General features: G+C 47.3%; 1 protein-coding gene across 3 annotated transcripts in view; it reads right to left on the bottom strand.

Annotated features, from left to right (window-relative positions):
* LOC140430375 (uncharacterized) overlaps nt 1–22,934 on the bottom strand; it is a 173,208-nt gene that overhangs the window by 47,353 nt on the left and 102,921 nt on the right. For 2 of the 3 annotated variants that reach the window (XM_072517835.1, XM_072517834.1), the window contains one exon: nt 16,591–16,812. The exons of the other annotated variant lie outside the window; for it this stretch is intronic. In XM_072517835.1, coding sequence (XP_072373936.1) covers nt 16,591–16,812 — 222 coding nt within the window. The remainder of the gene's footprint in view (nt 1–16,590; nt 16,813–22,934) is intronic. 3 annotated transcript variants of the gene reach the window in all.

Here is a 22,934-nt window from a genome sequence, read left to right as displayed (position 1 = left end):
TGAAAAACCCCTAGTCGCCACATTCCGGCGCCTGTTCGGGGAGGCTGGTACGGGAATTGAACCGTGCTGCTGGCCTGCCTTGGTCTGCTTTCAAAGCCAGCGATTTAGCCCTGTGCTAAACAGCCCCGTGGCTGTTTACTCCGGAATGTGGATTCCGGAACTGCACACAATACTCTAGCTGTGGCTTAACCAACTTTTTATACAATTCCAGCGTATCCTCCCTGCTCATAAGCTCTATACCTTTGCTAATGAAGGCAAGTATACAAAATTGCCTTCTTAACCACTTTATCCACATGCACTGTTACCTTAGCAGACCGGTGTACCTGGACACCAAGGTCCCTCTGATCCTTGGTGCTTCCCAGCGTCCTGCCGTTCATCATGTATTCCCTTGTCTTGTTTGTCCTGCCCAAGTGTATCATCTCCCACTTATCCAGATTGAATTCCATTTGCCACTGATCAGCCCATCTGACCAGCACATCTATATTATAGATCATAGAATTTACAGTGCAGAAGGGGGCCAATTGGCTCATCGAATCTGCACCGGCCCATGGAAAGATCACCCGATCTAAGCCCACATCTCCACCCTATTCCTGCAACCCAGTAACCCCATCTAACCTTTTTGGACACGAAGGGCAATTTAGCATGGCCAATCCACCTAACCTGCACATCTTTGGACTGTGGGAGGAAACCAGAGTACCCGGAGGAAACCCACGCAGACACGGGGAGAACGTGCAGACTCCACACAGACAATTACCCAAGCCGGGAATCGAACCTGGGACCTTGGAGCTGTGAAGGAACTGTGCTAACCACTGTGCTACCGTGCCACCCTATCTTCCTGTAATCTATCCTCCTCATTATTTACCACCTGACCAATTTTCATATCATCCACGAACTTACTGATCAACCCTCCTACCTTAATATCTAAATCATTTATATAAACCACAAACAGCAAGGGCTCCAACACTGATCCTTGTGGGACCCCCTGGACACAGGTTTCCAAGTCAGAAAAACACCCCTTGGCCATCACCCTCTGCCTCTTGCCTCTAAGCGAATTCTGGATCCAATTTGCCAAATCTCCTTGGATCACATGTGCTCCCACTTTGGTTATCAGTCTTCCATGAGAAATATTATCAAAATCCTCGATGAACTCCCAAGTTGACTTCATCAAATGTATTTCCCTCATCCATACACCTGGTCACCTCTTCGAAAAATTCAATCAAGTTGGTCAGGCTTAATAAAACCATGCTGACTGTTCTTGATGAATCCCTGCCTCTCCAAACATAGATTCATTCTGTCACTCAGAATTGCTTCCAATAGTTTCCACTCCACACCACTTAGCTGGCCTAGAGTTTCCTGATTTCTCCCTTCCTCTCTTCCTGAATAAAGGTACCACATAGGGGGGCCCCTGGAACCGCTCTCAAGGCCAGAGACGAATTGAAAATGATTGCCAGCACCACTGCTATTTCCTCCCTTGCCTCAGTCAACAGCCTGGGATATATTTCATCTGGCCCTGGAGATACATCCAGTTTTAAGCCTGCCAGACCACTCAGAATCTCCTCTCTACATTAATTCCTTCAATTTTATCACAATCCTTCTCCCTAATATCTATACCCACACCGGCCCTTTAACTTGTGAACACTGACACAAAGTATTCATTTCGAACCCAAACTACATCCTTAGCTCCGCACACAAATTACCACTGTGGTCGTTCATGGGCCCTACTCTTTCCATAGTTATCCTTTTACTCTTAATGTATTTGTTAAACAACTTGGACTTTTCATTTATTTTACCTTCCGGCATCCCTTTTTGCTCTCCTAATTTTCCTTTTAAGTTCGCTCTTAGATAAATGGTGCCGAGATAAATGAAGGCTGGGGCAGAGCATGAAGTCAAAAAGTTTATTCACTGAGCAGAGGATCTCATGGAGAACAGAACTGATGGGTGTGCAAGAGAGGCCACAAGATGTGATGTTTTGGATTGATGGAGCTGATGGAGAGAATATTGGAAAAAAATACAACTCTATCAACCGGAAATGGTTTCTCGCTCTACAGATGCTCCCGGATCTGCATTTTCCACATTTCATGGTGGAACAAGCAAATGGGAGTCTTGCAATGCATTGGCTGTGCCCCTACCTCTGGGCCAGGAGTTCCAAGTTCAAGTCCCCCTTCAGGACTTGATGATCATGGAGTGTGTATTCATAATGTGGTTATTGTGGTGATATACATCACTGTAAGTACACAAAGGGTTAATGTACATACACTACACCTAGCTAGACACTAGAGGGAGCACCAGAGACATGACACGCAGACAGTCAACCAATAGGTCTGTAAGATAGGACATGACCAATGGGCAGCCACGATACACACACAGGTGACACTACCACAGGAGGGCATTACACCAACCCATATAAAAGGACACATCACACATGCTCAGGCTCTTTCCAGTGGAGACTCTCAGTGAGTACAGACACAGGGTTGATTGAGCATCACTCCCACCACATGGATTGTAGCAGACTGGTTAGTCAGTCTGAGTAGCTATAGCAGGATTAACAGTAGCGTCGACTCCAAGTAGGAGAATTGTTAATAGCTTGATAAACATGTTAAAGCTATCTTCAAGTCTGAACCTTCCTTTGTCAGAGTGCACATCAAGGAAGCAGCTTGTGCTACGACAAGAGCATAACAAAACATGGTTCCAGGAGTGAACTGTTTCAATCCATATAGTTAAAACTCAGCAAACAGTGACTACCAGCAACAGCAGCCAGGCAAGATGATGTTCGAGATTCCGGTCCCACAGCAGCTCAGGTACCAAGGCAATCTCAGTGAAAACTGGCGTTGGTTCAGGCAGAGATTCGAGATCTACCTGGTAGCATGCGACCTAGATGGCGTGGCGGATGCAGAGAAAATAAAGCTTCTACTTACCATCGCGGGTCCAGAAGCAGCAGAAATCTTCCAGGACTTCAAATAATCAAAGGGGCAAAACAAGAACGATTTCCAGGCAGTCCTGGACAAATTCCAAGAATTCTGCGAGGAACATACAAGAAGAAAAGGTAAAAGGGGCGGCAAAACTCACCGCGAGGTAGGCTTGCCGCAACGAACGGCAGTTTTGAATTGCTGCCATCTTGGAAAAGGTGCTGCACATGCGCAGTTGCGCGAAGAGCGCACAGAACGGGAAGGTCCGTTTGCGCATGCGCGAGAAGCCACGCATGCGCAATTGAGAACAAGGCCCCAAGTAAAGGAACAGCGATCTGCACATGCGCAATCGCTTCCTACGCACTACGTCACACACTTCATGACGTCAGAGGCCCCGGACCACACCCACTTAAAGGGGAAATGTCCCAAAACACAAAAAAAAATTTAAGCCTCAAAACCAGATTCTTTCACCTGGAACAACAGCACAATGCCTGAAATTGGACCAGTAGCTGAAAGTAACCTCCGCAGAACCCTGCAACAAGCATTAAGCACCGCCCAAAGAGATGATACAGTCCTTGAAGACTATGACTCAGACCTTGAATTCTTCTTTGGACATCGCGAGCCCAATGCCAGCTCCGACAACGACTCAGACGAAGCTTTCACCTTGGGAGGCTACCCCAGTACCAAATCCGAACCTCAACTAGACGTGTTGCACATTGGCGACCCAGATGACGGGTTCTTCGGATTTGAGGATCTTCAGCCCAGCAGATATGACATCCCGACTCGTGAGTGCAGGATTATGCTGCGGCCTGAAACCAAGAGACAGAGAGCGGTACAAACCCACAGAGAGCGGCCTGTTGCCACACAGAGCATGGTCCACGCACCACAAAGGGTCCCTGACTCCACACAGAGAGTGGTCCACGCACCACAAAGGGTCCAAGCCTCCACAGCGAGCTCGTGGACAGACTCCGCGATAGAAGCAACGCCAGACTCCACAGCGCAGTCCTTGCATGAACAAGAAGTGATGACAGTTTCCACGAGAGGCCAATGCACGATTCCACATAAAGAACGCTGCAAGACTCCACAGAGGGAGTGACACAAGTCTCCACAGCAAGCTCGTGGACAGCCTCCACGATAGAAGCAATGCAAGACTCCAAAGCGCAGACCTTGTATGAACAAGACTATGCGGGTCTAGCAACCTCCTCTGAGCAACCAGCAGCAGACAATGCAAGTCTGCCATACTCAAGTGAACAACAGAAAGACTACGACAGTCTGCCATGCTCAAGTGTACGGCAAGCAGATTATGACAGTCCACCCAGATTATTTGAGCCACCAGAAGAAGACTCTGACGGTCTACCCAGCTCAAGTGAACGACAAGAAGACACTGAGGCTCTACCCACTGTTTGTGAGACAAGTGACGACGGCATCCCACTTCTCATACAAGATTTTCAATGTGACAGACCTCAGCTAATGTGTATAGAGGCACTCAACAATCACAGTGAGACTACTGGTGACTCCGGTGACACCACGTTACATCAAGCCTCATTCGCTCGAGCCTCTCCACAAGCAAATGCATTCCTGACTGTTTTGACTCCGGACGGGGAGTATCACAAAATTTCAGAAGATTCAAGTGAACCTGCAATGACTTCGGACGGGGAGCATCAAGAAACCAAAACTAACTCAGGTGAAACAGACCAGACTCCAGACGGGGAGCATCGACAAGCCAAAGCTGATTCAAGCAAGCCGGACATGACTCCAGACAGGGATTGCCGCAAACTCAGTGACGGCACGCTCAAGGAGACAGATGATGCCGCAAAGGACGCTGACACGAGTAACTGTGTGAAGGACTCATATTATCCACAGAGTGTGGTCCTTGAGCGCAGCAAACACGGCAACAAAACCAACCAACACAACAACAACATCAAAGACAATAGCAAGAAGCGTACCAAAGGCAACAGCGTCGACAACAAGCAAGACAAAAACAACACCAATGGAACTACGACTGGTACAACTCTGCAAATGCGGGACACTGTTACTGCTCAGCTCAGTACAATGACACGGCAGGACGATGCATCTTACCAATTCACGTTTGCTGCACTATCAACAGGCACCCTGGCTTCCGGGACAGATGCCATCAAGAATTACCACCACAAGCATCGAAAGAAAAAAAAAAAAAAAAAAAGAGTCCAAATCCGACAACGAAGTGATTTGACCACTTCTTGGTTCCTTCAGCACAGGGACACTGATGGCGTTTACAATGCAATGCCACCATCAACATCACCAACTCACCAACCAAACAAGAAAGCCACTCGACCATAATAATCAATGAATTTGGGACTCATGCACATAATTTGGACTTATTGTTTCATGATCACTGTTATCATAACTTGTACAGAGTACCACTCATCTACCTAGTTTGTTCAAATTTCTTTAACACTGTACAGAAAATATGTAACACGGGTGGATGTGGTGATATACATCACTGTAAGTACACAAAGGGTTAATGTACATACACTACACCTAGCTAGACACTAGAGGGAGCACCAGAGACATGACACACAGACAGTCAACCAATAGGTCAGTAAGATAGGACACGACCAATGGGCACTCACGATACACACACAGGTGACACTACCACAGGAGGGCATTACACCAACCCATATAAAAGGACACATCACACATGCTCAGGCTCTTTCCAGTGGAGACTCTCAGTGAGTACAGACACAAGGTTGATTGAGCATGACTCCCACCACGTGGATTGAAGCAGACTGGTTAGTCAGTCTGGGTAGCTATAGAAGGATTAACAGTAGCGTTGAATCCAAGTAGGAGAATTGTTAACAGCTTAATAAATGTGTTAAAGCTATCTTCAAGTCTGAACCTTCCTTTGTCAGAGTGCACATCAAGGAAGTAGCTTATGCTACGACAAGAGCATAACAAAACAGTTATCACTCTCTAATCTTTCCAAACTGCCTGATGGCCGGCAGTAAGAGTGGGAGAGGTTCCTGGTCGGCCATCTTACAGAAAACAATGGCAAACCACGGGAATGTTTTGCCAAGCATAATCACGGACCAATCCAATGCAAATCTATGGTTGCCAGCGCCCACTTCGGGCATTTTATTCATTAACAGGATATGGGCAGCACTTGCTCTGCCAGCATTTAGGGCCCACCCCTAATTGCCTTTTAACTGAATGACTTGTTAACCATTTCAAAGGGCAGTTAAGAGTCAATCATGTTGCTATGGGTCTGGAGTGATATTTAGGCCAGACCAGGTAAGAATGGCAGATAACCTTGTACTAAAGGACATTCATGAACTGGATGTGTCTTGCGACAATTGACAATGGCTTTGTGGTCATCCAAAGACTTTTAATTCCAGATTTTTTTAAATTTTTTTTTTTATAAATGGAATTCAAATTTCACCATTTGCCAGAGTGGGATTCAAACTCAGGTTCCCAGATTGTTACTGGGTCTCTGGATTAGTAATCCAGTGGCAATACCACTGCCTCCCCCTAGAGAAACCAAAGCTGGAGGTGATGCAAATATGAATTGGAAGCTTGGTCACGGAGTTAAATAATGGAAAGCTGATGTTCAATCTCATGCCGATGAAATAATGGCTGTCCTGGCAATAGGCCAGATCATTGGCGAATTCACTAACATTTTTGTCCCAATTTATTACTCTTACTGTCATAATATCCACGCATGTATATAATGAAGTGCAGACAGGCAGTGATTGACACACAGGATGACCAGTAAGCACACAACACAGGGCAGCCAATCACCAGACAGGACATCACCTCTATAAAGCCAGAGGGCACTAGGCTTCCCGCTCTCTCGTGACCCAGCTACTGAGACAGTCAGAGTCCACGAGCTAGCACAGTGCAAACACCATGCGGTAGCTAGTAAGTCTGGTCAGGCTACTACAAGGTCTCCAGTCAGTTCAGTATAGTGTCAACCCACAGTTAAAGATGTCTGTTAGTTCTGTCGTCCAATAAAACTGGATTGGATCTTCTACAGTGTTAGAGGTCTGTTTCTCGCATCGCTGCATCAAGTGCAGTCCACACCGAACCAACCTGCCTAACACAACATGGTACCACGGAGTGATATGGAAAATTGACGGACCTACCTAGAGTGAATCAGCATTGACCAGCAAGCAGCCATCCGGTGACATGGAAAACCTCCAGCCTCCTCCGCAGCTCCGCATCTCCGGCAACCTCGGCGCAAATTGAAAGCTCTTCAAGCAAAAGTTTCTTTGGTACATCGAGGCCTCCGACCTCGAAGCAGCATTGGATGCCAGGAAGATCGCGCTATTTCTCTCAACCACAGGGGACCACGTCATTCACATCTACAACTCCCTCACGTTCGCTGATGGCGAAGACAAAACGAAATTCAACACAGTCCTGCTGAAGTTTGACAGCCACTGCAACATTGAGGTGAATGAGAGCTTTGAACGGTATGTTTTCCAGCAGAGACTTCAGGGTAAGGATGAACCTTTTCAGTCCTTCGTCTCCGCATCCTAGCGCAGTCATGTAACTATGGCTCGACGGCTGATTCCATGATCCGGGATCAGATCGTCTTCGGGGTCCACTCCGACTCCCATCGGCAGCAGCTCCTGAAAGTCAAACAGTTGACCCTCCCTGTAGCTATAGAGCCTGCTAAGAATCGTAACTCCCACATCAGGGCGGCAGAAACTGCGAACCTGGCCTCCCACGAGGCGGAACGGGTGCAGGCCATTGCACAAATGCAGGGCCTGAGCATCGAGGAGAGTGGCCGTTTCGCGGCTTTTCCCGGGTCCCAGCGCATGCGTGCCACGACCGAGTGGACGACGAGCCCGACAGTGTAGGTGCGTACGTCGACTGGCCGCACTGCGCATGCGCGATGGCGCACGGTACGTGCTGACGTCGACGTCATGACGTGTCCGAATTGTGGCTCAGCCCATTTAAAGCGGCAATGTCGGGCAAAAGGACACCGGTGTCTACAGTGTGGCAAGCTTAGCCACTACACAGCCCTGCTCCACCGCTCAGCAGCCAGCAATCCCAGCTGCGGCACAGAAGTGTCCACTCAATACAAAAGGCATGCCAGAGTACGATCCCGACAGCCCAACAGACCCTGATGCGGAGTGCTTCAAGCTCCCATACCGGGTGGGCATCATAACTACACATGTGCTGCCTTCCACCACACCCACGCAACGCCTCTCGATCCTCAGTGTGGATCCCGACGACGAGTGGTCCTCACAGTGAACAAGGCCCGCATCCGGTTCAAACTGGACACTGGCGCATTGGCAAACCTCATCTCGAAATCCGACCTCGACACCATCCGTGCCAAACCAAGCATTCTTCCACCGGCCTGCCAGCTCTTTGACTACAATGGCAACGCCATAGCTGCCAGTGGCTCGTGTCAACTGGGGGTATCCAATAAGACTATCAAGGTGACGCTGCGGTTTGAAATCGTCGGGCCTGACAAAGCATCTCTGCTCGGTGCTCGTGCCTGCAAGCTCCTGAACCTTGTTCAACGCGTCCACACCATGTCATCATCACCGGCGACGGCCTCGCCCGATGGAAACTTGCAAGCCGATATAGATGACATCATCATGCAGTACCACAGCATGTTCGACGGAATGGGCATGCTCCCATACCAATACAAAATCCTCTCAAGCCGAACGCCACCCCTGTAATTCATGCACCTCGCCAGGTGCCGGCGCCCCTCAAGGATCGTCTGAAGAAGCAATTACAGGACCTCCTAGACCAGGGCATCATATCAAAGGTCACAGAGCCCACAGACTGGGTCAGCTCCATGGTCTGCGTCAAGAAGCCGTCAGGGGAGCTTCGCATTTGCATTGACCCCAAGGATCTAAACCAAAACATCATGAGGGAGCATTACCCGATACCAAAACGTGAAGAGTTGACCAGTGAGATGGCTCTTGCCAAATTCTTTACTAAGCTCGACGCCTCAAAGGGTTTTTGGCAAATACAACTGGATGCGTCCAGTCGCAAGCTGTGCACGTTCAACACCCCGTTCGGCCGCTACTGCTACAACCGGATGCCTTTTGGCATCATATCTGCCTCCGAAGTATTTAATCGCATCATGGAACAGATGATGGAGGGCATCGAGGGGGTGCGAGTGCACGTTGACGATGTCATTATCTGGTCCACAACGCCCCAGGAACACATCGCTCGCCTCAAGCAGGTATTCCAAAGAATCCACGAACATGGTCTTCAGCTCAACAGGGCCAAGTGCTCATTTGGTCAATCGGAGATCAAATTCCTAGGTGACCACATCTCGCAGCAGGGGGTACGGCCAGACGCTCGGCGATCAACGCCATGAAGACCCCGGAGGATAAAAAGGCGGTCCTCCACTTGCTCGGAATGGTCAACTTCCTCGGGAAATTCATTCCCAATATGGCATCCCACACTACAGCCCTCCGCCATCTCGTCAAAAAGTCGACGGAATTTCAGTGGCTGCCCACGCATGAAGAGGAATGGCGCGAGCTGAAAGCGAAACTCACGACAGCCCCGGTTCTAGCGTTCTTCGACCCAACCAAGATAACCAAGATATCAACTGATGCAAGCCAGGATGGCATTGGGGCGGTGCTCCTCCAGCGGGATGACTCCGCGTCCTGGGCTTCAGTGGCGTATGCCTCCAGGGCCATGACGCCCACTGAGCAAAGGTAAACTCAGATTGAGGAGGAGTGTCTGGGCCTCCTAACAGGGCTAGTCATGTTCCACGACTATGTTTATGGCCTGCCGAAATTCATGGTAGAGACGGACCACAGGCCTCTAGTCCACATAATCCAGAAGGATTTAAACGATATGACACATCGGTCACAGCGTATTCTTCTAAAGCTACGCCGCTACCACTTCGAACTGGTCTACACGCCTGGTAAAGAACAGATCGTTGCAGATGCCCTGTCCAGGTCCATTACCAAACCGCATGAACAAAGTGATTTCATCTGTCACATAGAAGCCCAAGTGCAGTTGTGTGCCTCGAACCTTCCGGCCTCCAACGAATGGGTGGTCCAAATTCGTGAGGAGACAGCCAAGATCCTCTGCTGCAGCGCGTGATGCAGCACCTTACCAATGGCTGGCAGAATGGACAATGTCTCCAGTTCTATAACGTAAAAGACGACCTGACGGTGGTGGAGGGAATCCTGCTGAAACTCGACAGAATCGTAATTCCTCAGAGTATGCGTGCAGTGATGCTGGGCCAACTCCATGAGGGTCACCTTGGGGTCGAGAAATGCCGACGCAGAGCTCGGGAGGCGGTCTATTGGCCGGGCATCAGCCAGGACATTGCCGACACAGTCCTCAACTGCCCCACCTGTCAGAGGTTTCAGCCAGCTCAACCCAAAGAAACGTTGCAGCAGCACAAGATCGTGACCTCTCCGTGGTCCAAAGTAGGCGTAGTCCTTTTCCACGCCAAGGGGCGTGACTGCGTACTCCTGGTCGACTACTTCCCCAGTTATCCAGAAGTAGTTAAACTGTCCGACCTCACGTCGAAGGCGGTAATCAAAGTCTGCCAAGAAACGTTCGCCAGGCATGGGATACCGCTCACCGTAATGAGCGACAACGGTCCATGCTTTTACAGTCTGGAATGGTCCAACTTCGCACAGTCCTACAACTTTCATCACGTTACCTCCAGTCCCCACTACCCGCAGTCAAACGGGAAAGCCAAAAAAAGGGTCCACATTGTAAAGCGGCTGCTGTGCAAAGCTGCAGATTCAGGCTCTGATTTTAACCTGGCGATGCTGGCATACGGGGCGACCCCACTGTCCACTGGATTGTCTCCCGCCCAGATGCTCATGAATCGCACTCTGAGGACCACAGTTCCAGCCATCCACATTCCCGACCTTGACCACCTCACGGTCCTACAGAAAATGCAGCAGTAACGGGCCCAACAGAAAGCCACGTACGATGCCCATGCCACGGATCTGCCCGAGCTGGCCCCAACTGATCATGTTCGCGGACAGTTGTCTGAGGACGGCTGGTCAGCCACAGCTGTTGTTCTCAAACAAGTGGCCCCAAGATCATTCCTTGTCTGCATGGCTGAAGGCTCCCTGCTACGGCACAACAGACGGGCACTGCGAAGAGTTCCGCGCCCGCTACCTGACCGGAGTGCCCCGCCGCCTACGATGCCTCCTCCGGACGTATCCGACCACGAGACTACCAACCTACCAGCAATCCTGCCAGTCCACACGCCCACCGCCATGCCAGCGATCCCGCCTCTCCAAGCGCAGGCAGCTCCTAATCCGCCTCTGCGGCAATCAACAAGAATTCGTCGCCCACCACAAAGACTAAATCTATGGACTGAGCTTTTGTACATTTTCGTGATTTCACCAATTGGACCTCTGTAAATATTGGTTTGTTTGCCATATATCTGCACTATCGCAAACTTCCTATGTATATATGTTCATTTAGACATCTTTCTGTACATAGTCAGGCACATATATATATATTATATATATTTATAAGCATCCACACCTTAGTATTTTTTTTTTTTAAAGGAGGGAGATGTCATAATATCCACACATGTATATAATGAAGTGCAGACAGGCAGTGATTGACACACAGGATGACCAGTAAGCACACAACACAGGGCAGCCAATCACCAGACAGGACATCACCTCTATAAAGCCAGAGGGCACTAGGCTTCCCGCTCTCTCGTGACCCAGCCACTGAGACAGTCAGAGTCCACGAGCTAGCACAGTGCAAGCACCATGCGGTAGCTAGTAAGTCTGGTCAGGCTACTACAAGGTCTCCAGTCAGTTCAGTATAGTGTCAACCCACAGTTAAATATGTATGTTAGTTCTATCGTTCAATTAAACCGTGTTGGATCTTCTACAGTGTTAGAGGTATGTTTCTCGCATCGCTGCATCAAGTGCAGTCCACACCGAACCGACCTGCCTAACACATCACTTACTAGTGTCACCAAGTCATACCCACTCGGACTACAGGTCAAGAACCATTCTTCTACTGCTGCACCTTGGTCAGCTGTCAGAGGGGATGCAAGGACAGCTCCAATTAAATCTCTTTTTCCGATCCCTCTTTCTTCCACAAGGCAGTGACTGAGTTCTTCTTCGTAACACCTGATCAAGACCGGCAGTTCCACATAGATAACTGGACCAGTATTCCTCTGCTGCATCACAATCCATTGTGCTGCTCTGATCCATTCCACCCAATTTAGTCCCGTTTAGAAATACCTAAAAAGAGCGAACCTCTTCTGAGAATGATAACTACTTGATGTTTAATTTGAGTTGCACAACAGCAATAGAAAATGTTTTACAATCATGCAAGCGTGTCTTCCACACATACAGCTATTCCATAGCTATGAACAATCAGACATATGAAGCGCGATTCAATAGGACAATAACAGAGTCTTGTTTCAGGCATGTTGAGCAGGGTGGGCACCAAGAAAGACCCTGCGATGCAACAGCAATTTGCATTTTATTCGGCCTCAGTGGGAAACGTCCCGCCAAGGCTGCACTTACATAAATTCCTGCACTGGCGACGAAGAGGACTCGCGAACCAGGGCGCCAATTTAAATTCCGCCTGATCTTCCGACCCTCCCTCTGCTACCCCACTGTGGCCTCCAGACATCCCCACTGCACCCAACGTACCTCTTACAGGATCCTCGAGCCCCCCGCTCACCCCACCTCATATGGGCAAGGTACTCCAAGCCTGAACCTGACACAGGCAACCAGGCACCCGGGCACTGGCATCCTGGAAGTGCCCCTGCCAGTGCCACCTGGCCACCCTGGCCGTACCTGGGTGGAGGTGGCAAGGTGCCAGTGCCAAGGTTCTACCCTGCCCCCTCCCACCCACCCCCAGCCGCCAGGTGCCGTTACACATGGTCCACATTTGTGTGGACCAGAGCTAAATACTGCCCTGGCGAGGGGTCCCAGGCACGGCTGTTAGTTCCCAGGCGCCGTAATCTAAAGTTTTGTGGCATGTTTTTTTTTTTACTAGAAAGACCATCTCAACCATAGTCGGAAAAGCTTCACCTGGCCACTGGCATCAATGTTCTGCTTTATGAAATGGAATTTATCTGCAGTGCTGTGCTCTCAAACAATTGCTGCATTCTGGCTATTGCTTCTACCTTCAAATTCAAGAAATGCACCAAAGCCCTTGGAAAAATAGCCTCATGGGATCAAAGGACAGAGTTTACACAGCAGTGTATAATGAAGAGACCTTCACCCAGCACCACAACTGTCTCCAAGTTGATACATGCTCAAGGACAAAGAAACAGAGGAGCAACACAAGCAAAAGGTCAATCATTTAACCACTACCTAACTTGTTTATATTCATTCCAAGGTAGATGATTTTCATTCAAAGAAACACACGCAAGAAAAAGCAATCACCAACTGCACTCGCTCATCACTAATAAGTTCAAGTGATGAACACAGGGGGGAGGCATGGATTAAAGCCAATTTCAATGTTCTAACTCAAGCATCATATTGATTTTGTTTTATTTTACAGAGCTAGATTGCTTCGAATCACAGAACAGAATCATAGCATAGTTACAACACAGAACGAGGCCATCAGCCCATCAAACCTGTGCTGGCTCTCCAAGTCCCAGAGCTGCAATCAATCCTTGTCATCACTCTTTCAATATCGTTCAAAATCCAGTTTCGAGAACCTCATCTTCATTTTCAAATCTGGAGTTTACCACCTCCCTACCTTCAAAGGCTCATCTTTTTGTGCACCTCACAAACTGATTACCTCTTGAATAAATGTACATATTTTAAATATTTTAGGTGTTCATTGTGATATTCTGTGAAGCAGGCTTGTAACTGTGATCGTTTGTCTGTGTGTGTCTGTGCAAGTGACTGAAGATAGTTGAGCTGAAAGGTTTAGGAGATCAAATAAGTCTAGGTGTGAAAGGCATGCATTTGATGTAAATATGGCCACACTGAAATTTTTATAAGCAAATAAGACATCGGTAGAAATTAGCATTAAGAGATAAAGAAGGTTTGCTGTGATCAGTTGTTACATTTTAAAGGGAAACAAAAAGGGTTCACAACTTGGAAAAAGTCAAAAATGAAGAAGGTAAAGTTATTAAATTTCATTTTACCCAAGGGAAAACGTGAACGATTTTTATATCCTGGGAAAGGTAAATTTCAAAGGAGGATAAGAATACTGTAAACAAGAGGAGGAAAAAGTAGACTTCAGTAGAGATTTGAGACCCGTGTTTGAGGAGTCACCATGTAAGACCTCCCGAAGTGTGCTCAGTGCTGGGGCAGAACTGTTAAGAAACAAAGTCAGGTTGCCCGACAATCCAAAAAAGTCTTGGTTCTTTCAGAAAACAGGGTTTTGTCTTCAATTTCGACAGCAGAGTGAAATAGTGAGGAGCCCTGTGACGTATCTCCCCTAAAGCCTTGTGATAATATTACTGGAATGTTTTCTAGATTAAATATCTATGAGGAGATTGTTGTGAAAAGTGGAGTTTATTTGTGAGTCTGACCAAGTAGGAAATGGTTTTCGGGGAATGTTTTGTCAGATTAATTTTAGCTGTGTAAATGTAATCGTGTGCGCTTAAGTTTTCTTTAACATTTAAAATCCCAACCGTTTTACTCGTTTTTGTGCCATTTGACTTCAGTACATAGATGATCTTGCAGTAAAATACAAAAAGAAAAGAGTTGTAATAGCTTGCTAAGTTTCCCTTTGGGATTTGGTTTGCATGATACTTACCACCTGTCAGATCATAACCCTGCCCAACATTGCATCATTAGGTGCCGTGGCTTCAGCTGCCGCACTTGAAAGTCTAGTGCTCCCTCCCTCTCTGTTTCAAAAGCTCAACATGTCATTTTCCTTCACTTTTTCACAGCCTCAGAAAATCTCATCTTTTACTCAGTTACACTCACCTCTTCCTTTTTCTTACTCCCTCTTGGCGCGTGTCTATGGGTACATCAATATTTAAAGTTCTCCGAGTTCCCTCTCTGGACTTGAGGGATGTCATAATATTGTAAGTTGTGGTTTTGACTTTCAAGGTCCTTTCCCCCTTCAGATTAAAGAGCAAGTATTTCTCGGTTTGATTCTTGACGGTATCTGATGGACCCATGGATAATGACTCTTTTTAGGCGATCTCTCTGAACCTTGGATGATTTGCTTCCACTCCAGTTCAGTGGCTCAAGAGATGGCTGACAATTCTAATGTGTGTATCTTCAGCCTGTGCCAAACATGGGACAGGTGGTGCTTGAAGTGCTGGGTAGATAAGGTAGCAGGAAGTTTGCTCACTCTCTCCAATGCCTCAACGTTTGGAGTCTGGTGCCATGCACACAAAGCTGGTTTTGAGTGATTAGTGCCTCGATACTGCACACCTTGGCTTGGGAGATGATGCTGCTGTTGGGCAATTTGTTTGTCATTGAACTTGAAGGCACAGCTAATAGTATTTCCCCAGTGCTTTAAGATGCGCCTAGAGATAAAGAGTTCTTTCACTGTAAGAGCCAGTTGGAAGAGGACCTTAGTTTTTCGGCAGTTTAGTGAAAAGCCTATTTTCTCAGAGGGGTCCACAATGACCTGCAATTGAGTTTTTGAGTCAGTGTACACCCAGGAAAGTCATCTGCATATTGAAGCTCAACGTCGGAGGTTGGAGTGGTTTTGGTTTTGGATTGAAGGCAGCGTTAGGTTAAACTGTTTCCTGTCCTATAGATTATCTCCACGCCTGGTGTGTAATTTGCTGGGGGTGAGGTGCTGCATTACAGTCAGAAAATGGAGAAGGGTGTTGGTACAATGGCATGTATTTCTGTAGTCAAGAGCTGGTCACAAATTATCTTATTTCCAGTCTTCCCATTCACCTTGCCTATTGGGCAACTAGATTAGAATGGTGGGATTTGAATTTGGACTTCCTGCTGCCAATCCTTTGAGTTATTCCCAGTTATTTATGTTAAAACAACAATTATCTCAATATCGTCTTCTGTAACTGAAAAACTTACATGTGGACATTGAGCTCCATGAGCCCATTATAGAAGTTCTTCCAGTCCACGTGAATGCCATTGTTTCGCCTAGTTGTCAAAATTACATAGGATTTTTCAGACTTATTTCAGACTGTACACTTGGCGCAATGGGTAGCGTCCCTGGCTCAGAGCCAAAAGCTCTGTGGTCGAGTCCCACCCCAAGACTTGATGGCCAAGGAAGGTAGGTTCATAATGCGACCAAACAGATTTAAGTACCAACCTGCAAATCATTCCAACACACGCCAATGGCAGATGGTTAAAGCGGGAGAGATTCCTGGTGAGCCATATGATGGAATGAAAGTTGGCACCTCTACCAGAACTATCCATAGCTCCAGACAACAATCAAGGTCAGAGAGCACAGGGGAGACGTAATGTATATGGATTTTCAAAAAATACATTTTGGGAATCTTCCAAGTATTACATGGAATGTAGCAATAGAAAGCTGGCTGACAGAAAGCCAAGTGTTCGAGTAAAGGCGTCTTGGTTAGATTGGAGAAAGGTTGGAAATAGTGCAGCTCAGGTGAGTGATATATTCACTTTAGTTAGGCGCAGACAGATGATTCAGATGTGGGAACAGGGAAAAGCAATCTGAAAAGTTGACATACAAAATAAAGGGATTGGCAAAACAGCGAGGATTGTGAAAGACTTTAGGGGGACACAAAGGAACAGAATAAGCAAACGAGCAGCCTAGTTTAAACTTTTGGTTAAGTTTAAAATGAGCTTCTTTAAATTTCACTCACCGACGAGTTAGGTGTATGACGGAGAAACTTGACTACTTTGGAGTCAGACACCGGGCAAGCGAGGGCCATGTAACGGTTGCGGAAGGTACCGTAAATTTTTAAGTGGGAGCCTGGCCTCAAGGCGGAGGGCTCCGAGCCTTCCTTGTTGGTGGAGGAGAACTCTATCCCATAAGCGGAAAGGTCAAAGTACAAACTGTGAGCACGGATTTCCGGAGTAGGGACCTGCACGACAAGCAAAAAGAAAAGGAGTGTTAGAACCGCGATTAAGCTCATTGAGGTTTCTCGTGGCAGTTTTGCACCAAAATAACACTTTGGTGAAAGATTTCAGTCTGCTCAAAAGAAAGTAGTCAGCGCACATGTTGTTGCCTTCGACTTTCTCCAAAGTGACATTTTGTGCTCTAGACATCTGTAAAATTAAATCAATTTACCTTGATTATTTACCAGGCAAATGGTCTGCTGTATCACAACAACATGAACTATAATGCAATATATATGAATTTGCAACTACTGGACTCTTTTTAGACTTCTTAAAGAACAGATGGGGAAACATCTGGATTGGATCAATATCTATTTACATGGATTAAGGGATATTAGATTATTCATGTCTCTGCTTACTCTTTGTCAGAGGGAGGCGTGGGCAGGTACTTACCCTTAAGTATATGACCAACAGGCTGTACAGAAAGGAAACCATGATAGAATAATCATGCACAGGCATTTCCCCCCTCTGCTTTGAATCTAAATCAATAAGCTCAGCAAAATCATTGAGAAGGATCTATTGACAAAATTTATTCCCAGCTCCAAGTGTTAATGCTGGAAGCAATGTGTCCATAAGACATAGGAACAGAATTTGGCTCATCGGGTCTGCTCCTCCATTCAACCATGGCTGATTTTTTTCTCATCCCCATTCTCCTACCTTTTCCCCATAACCCCTGATTCCCCTTATTCATCAAGAACCTACCTATTTCTGCCTTAAACGTACATAAAAAGCAAGAGGGTAGCCAGGGAAAGGTTTGGCCCACTGAAGGACAGGGAGGGAATCTATGTGTGGAGCCAGAGGAAATGGGCGAGGTACTAAATGAATACTTTGCATCAGTATTGATCAAAGAGAAGGAATTGGTGGATGTTGAGTCTGGAGAAGGGCGTGTAGATAGCCTGGGTCACATTGTGATCCAAAAAGATGAGGTGTTGGGGGTCTTGAAAAATATTAAGGTAGATATGTCCCCAGGGCCTGATGGGATCTACCCCAGACTACTGAAGGAGGCTAGAGAGGAAATTGCTGAGGCCTTGTCAGAAATCTTTGGATCCTCACTGTCTTCAGGTGATGTCCCGGAGGACTGGAGAGTAGCCAATGCTGTTCCTTTGTTTAAGAAGGGTTGCAAGGATAATCCAGGTAACTACAGGCTGGTAAGCCTTACGTCAGTGGTAGGGAAATTACTGGAGAGAATTCTTCGAGACAGGATCTACTCCCATTTGGAAGCAAGGAGTCGTATTAGCACGAGGCAGCACGGTTTTGTGAAGGGGAGGTCGTGTCTCACTAACTTGGAGCTTTTCCAGGAGGTCACAAAGATGATTGATGCAGGTAGGGCATATGTTGTCTATATGGACTTCAGTAAGGCCTTTGAAAAGGTCCCTCATGGCAGACAGGTACAGAAGGTGAAGTCACACGGGATCAGGGGTGAGCTGGCAAGATGGATACAGAACTGGCTCAGACATAGAAGGCAGAGAGTAGCAATGGAAGGGCGCTTTTCTGATTGGAGGGCTGTGACTAGTAGTGTTCCGCAGGGGTCAGTACTGGGACCTTTGCTGTTCGTAGTATGTATCAATGATTTGGAGGAAAATATAACTGGTCTGATTAGTAAGTTCGCGGACGACACAAAGGTTGGTGGAATTGCGGATAGAGATGAGGACTGTCAGAGGATACAGCAGGATTTAGATAATTTGGAGACTTGGGCGGCAAGATGGCAGATGGAGTTTAATCCAGACAAATGTGAGGTAATGCATTTTGGAAGGTCTAATACAGGTAGGGAATATACAGTGAATGGTAGAACCCTCAAGAGTATTGAAAGTCAGAGAGATCTAGGTGCACAGGTCCACAGGTCACTGAAAGGGGCAACACAGGTGGAGAAGGTAGTCAAGAAGGCATACGGCATGCTTGCCTTCATTGGCCGGGGCATTGAGCAGAAGAATTGGCAAGTCATGTTGCAGCTGTATAGAACCTTAGTTAGGCCACACTTGGGAGTATAGTGTTGAATTCTGATTGCCACACTACCAGAAGGATGTGGAGGCTTTAGAGAGGGTGTAGAAGAGATTTACCAGGATGTTGCCTGGTATGGAGGGCATTAGGTATGAGGAGCGGTTGAATAAACTCGGTTTGTTCTCACTGGAATGAAGGAGGTTGAGGGGCGACCTGATAGAGGTCTACAAAATTATGAGGGGCATAGACAGAGTGGATAGTCAGAGACTTTTTCCCAGGGTAGAGGGGTCAATTACTAGGGTGCATAGGTTTAAGGTGCAAGGGGCAAGGTTTAGAGTAGGTGTATGAGGCAAGTTTTTTTACACAGAGGGTAGTGGGTGCCTGGAACTCGGTGGTGGAAGCAGGGACAATAGTGACATTTAAGGGGCATTTGACAAATACCTGAATAGGATGGGAATAGAGGGATACGGACCCCGGAATTGGAGAAGATTTTAGTTTAGACGGGCAGCATGGTCGGCGCAGGCTTGGAGGGCCGAAGGGCCTGTTCCTGTGCTGTTCTTTTTTTTGTTCTTTTGTTTGTAAAGACACACAGTCTATACAGCCTTCTGCGGCAAAGAGTTCCACTTTTGGAACTGCTGGGTCAATAGGGCAGGGAGGAGATATCATAGCCAAGTTGAAATCACCATCATGGCAGCACTCTATCCTCGAAGTCAGAAGATCCTGGGTTAAAGTCTCACCCAAGAGATGAGTATATAATTTAAACTGATACTCCAATGCAATATTGTGGGAATGCTGTACTGCCATCAGATGAGAAATTAAAGCTGGGCGCTATTTGCCTCCTCAGGTGCACATAAAAGAGCCGATGACACTCTTTCACATAAGAGCAGGGAGTTTCCTTTTAGTCACTATTAATCCCTCAACGTACATCACTGAAAAAAATTGGATATTCTGATCAATATCTCATTTTACTTGTGGATCCTTGCTGTGTGCAATTTGGCTGCTGCACATTCGGCATGACAACCAAGACTCAAAGTTCTCGGAGACATGCTGAGATTGTCAAACATTTATATAAATTAGCAACGTTCTTTCTTCAACGTCCATACACTTTCCAGCAGTGAGGAGCTCCACAGCAATCAGGGCCAGGAATCACAGGCGTGCTGGCTTCAGGACCCGACAGGACCAAATTGAACAATCACCTCACTGATTTCCCATGAATTGGCCAATTGATGGCCATAGGGTGGGCTCACTGTCCAATTAAGAATGGCGGCGGATGAGCTGTTAAAGAGACAGAGCCAAAAAGAAGCATTACGGCTCAGAGGCAGCAGCAGGCTGTCTTTTCAGCTAAGTGAGGGAGAGGGGACCCCAAGGTGGAAGTGCCCTCGCAAAGTGCTTTGAGTTTAAAATAAAAAATCCCTTTAGCAACCATGCCACTGTGGAGGTGGAACTCCTCCAAAGAGCAGCCTGCGGCTTCACCTGAAGCCATCAGGCAGATTGAGTGGGCCTCTTAAGCATGCCTGGAGTGCTGGCCTGCCTAAAGGCCTGTAGCAATAGGTCTTAATTTTTTAAATCCTATCCTTAAATTTACAAAGCCAATGTGCAGAGTGGGGCAGGGCTAACCCTTAGTCCATTTTATCGCTTTCTCCAAACACCAATTGAAATTCAAATTGAACCCAATTCATGGGACTGGATTCTCCGCTCCCCATAGCCGGAATCGCGTTCGGCGACGGGGCAGAGAATCCATTTTGACGCCAATATTGGGAGCGCGCCAAATATCCACCACCTCAGGCCATTGCCTGAGGCCCGCCACGCCGTGCTCCTTCTCCGACCGTTCGAGTTCCCGACGGGGTGGGTTATGTGTGCTCACACCATCCGCGAACTCACGTGGTTGCTGCAGACTCAGTCCGGAGCTGCCACATTTGGGGGAGGGCCGATCCTTGGGCAGGGGGGGGGGGGATTATTCGGGGCTGGGGGCACTGAGGGTGGTCGGTCCGAAACCCGCGAGCAGCCAAAGGGGGGCACTACCTTTGCGGTCCGGATCGGTGGGCTGAGTCCGCCATGGAGTCCGTCGCTGGCCGCCACCGTGCGAATGCGCGGCCACGGAACCAGAAATGCTCAAGGCCGTATCGGCAGCTAGAGCTGTGAGCTCTACTCTGCCTCCCTGCTAGTCCCCAGCAAAACGGTGAATCGGTGGCCGTTTTGCGGCAGTTCTCCTGGCGTAAAAGACCACCCGTTTTCACGCTGGCGTGGGGACTTTAAGTCTCCAAAACGGAAAATCCAGACCTAGGTCTCAAGCGAGACATACAAAGTCCAAGCTGACGAGAAAAGATATTGCCCCTCACCTTGGACTTGACCTGACGCTGATCTTAGCCAAAAGATCAAGAAACGATTGGCATCAGCCTTAATTATATTAACTACCCACCACCACTTGTGGGCTGGCAAACCCAGCACCAGCTCCTCCCCCCGCCACCCCCCTAGACCCCTACCCCTGGGGCAGGATGGAACTGGGAATCTGGCAAGTCAGTCGGCAGCACAAATTTATGCGCCCAGCCCCAATCAAGGCCTAAAAATTCAAACCCATGTCTAATTTTTGATTCAATAGAAGCCCCTCATGAGCATCAACTTGTGTGGCATTGATTGGGGATTAAAGGGTGGACAGGCAGTCGGTGCTGAATGGCCACTTCTGTTCCGATGATCAGTGAAACTCAGTTTCACAACTTAATCATAGGAGTGTTTTTTTCTCAAAAACGCTTTTGTACTAAAATACCATAGTGTTATAAACACTATCTGCTCCCAGGGGCTCCATTTTATCCCCCCATTGTCTTAATCTCAGATATTCAGATATAAGATAACTACGGGACTTGGAATTATATACTCGTTCTTTATGAAGCGGATCAAGTGATTGATTTGAATCTATTACAAAAGGCAAATTGGATAATAATTGCATTAATATTGATGAAGTACTTATTGAAGTTGAAAACATGGCAGAAGAATTGCGAGCAAAATAATGAACTTCCCTTTCTCCCAATAAAATTGACATCACATTCATAAATTGTGGAATCTGGACTATTAAATCATCCATTTGTTCAGTGATATATGAATAGCTGCCTGTCCCAACTGAATTGTCAGTGTCTGTGTTGCAGTTCACTCGGAGTTGAGTTGCTGCAGCAACTTGCCCTTTTTCCATCCATGCTTATTCTGGAGCTGTAGATAGTGAAAGTGGAGACTTCCATGTTCTCTCCATCACATGGCTGATCTGGAATCAGTCCCACCCTTACCACCTGCCTTTGGCATGTGTCGGAAGGATTTACAAAGAACAAACAAAGAACAAAGAAATGTACAGCACAGGAACAGGCCCTTCGGCCCTCCAAGCCCGTGCCGACCATACTGCCCGACTAAACTACAATCTTCTACACTTCCTGGGTCCGTATCCTTCTATTCCCATCCTATTCATATATCCTATTCACAAGTTAACACTCAACCCGTTTGGCTGCCTTATGAACACACTTTCCTTGGCCGTCATGTACTGGGGTTGGACCTGACCCTGGAACATCTGGCTCGGATGCAGGGACGCCACCCACTGCACCTCACAGAACCTCCAAATCATCTTTACATCCCTAAAAACTGTCGGAATGCTCACCCCACGCGAACCGGTGGGAAATCAAATTCTGCTGATGGATCATCTCCATCCAAGGTTCGCCCCAGTGCTCTCAGGTTTGAAGGCAGCAGGCTTCAACTATATCTTTTTCTATCCTTTCTTTCTCACTCACTACTGGACATCTCAGTCCAGCCAGATTAACGAGACGGCCGCTGGTGTCGACCACCCTGAACGGCCACCAGTGCTCAGTTTATTTCCATTTGGGCCACACGGTTCCAGAACAGATTACAGCATTTGTCCAAAGATGGGCAAAATAACTTCTATTTACTGTGCCTTTTTGTTATGGGCCAGGGTTTAAAAACTCCAAAGTATATTACGGGGTTCACCTGACCTATAACTTGTTGTTGAATTAGGCTAGGATGAGCACAAGAGCCTTCACTTCAGGTGTTATTCCACAGACTTCTTAGGCGCTTTTAATTTATAAAAAAACAAGCTTTATTCTAAGAATCTAGTTAACATTTGTATAAACATACACAGCAAGAACTTTTATCAATT

Source organism: Scyliorhinus torazame, chromosome 10 (genome assembly GCF_047496885.1).
Source record: "Scyliorhinus torazame isolate Kashiwa2021f chromosome 10, sScyTor2.1, whole genome shotgun sequence".
Classification (NCBI taxonomy): domain Eukaryota; kingdom Metazoa; phylum Chordata; class Chondrichthyes; order Carcharhiniformes; family Scyliorhinidae; genus Scyliorhinus; species Scyliorhinus torazame.
Note: the sequence above shows the minus strand (reverse complement) of the source record. Positions and strands in the feature narration are given on the sequence as shown.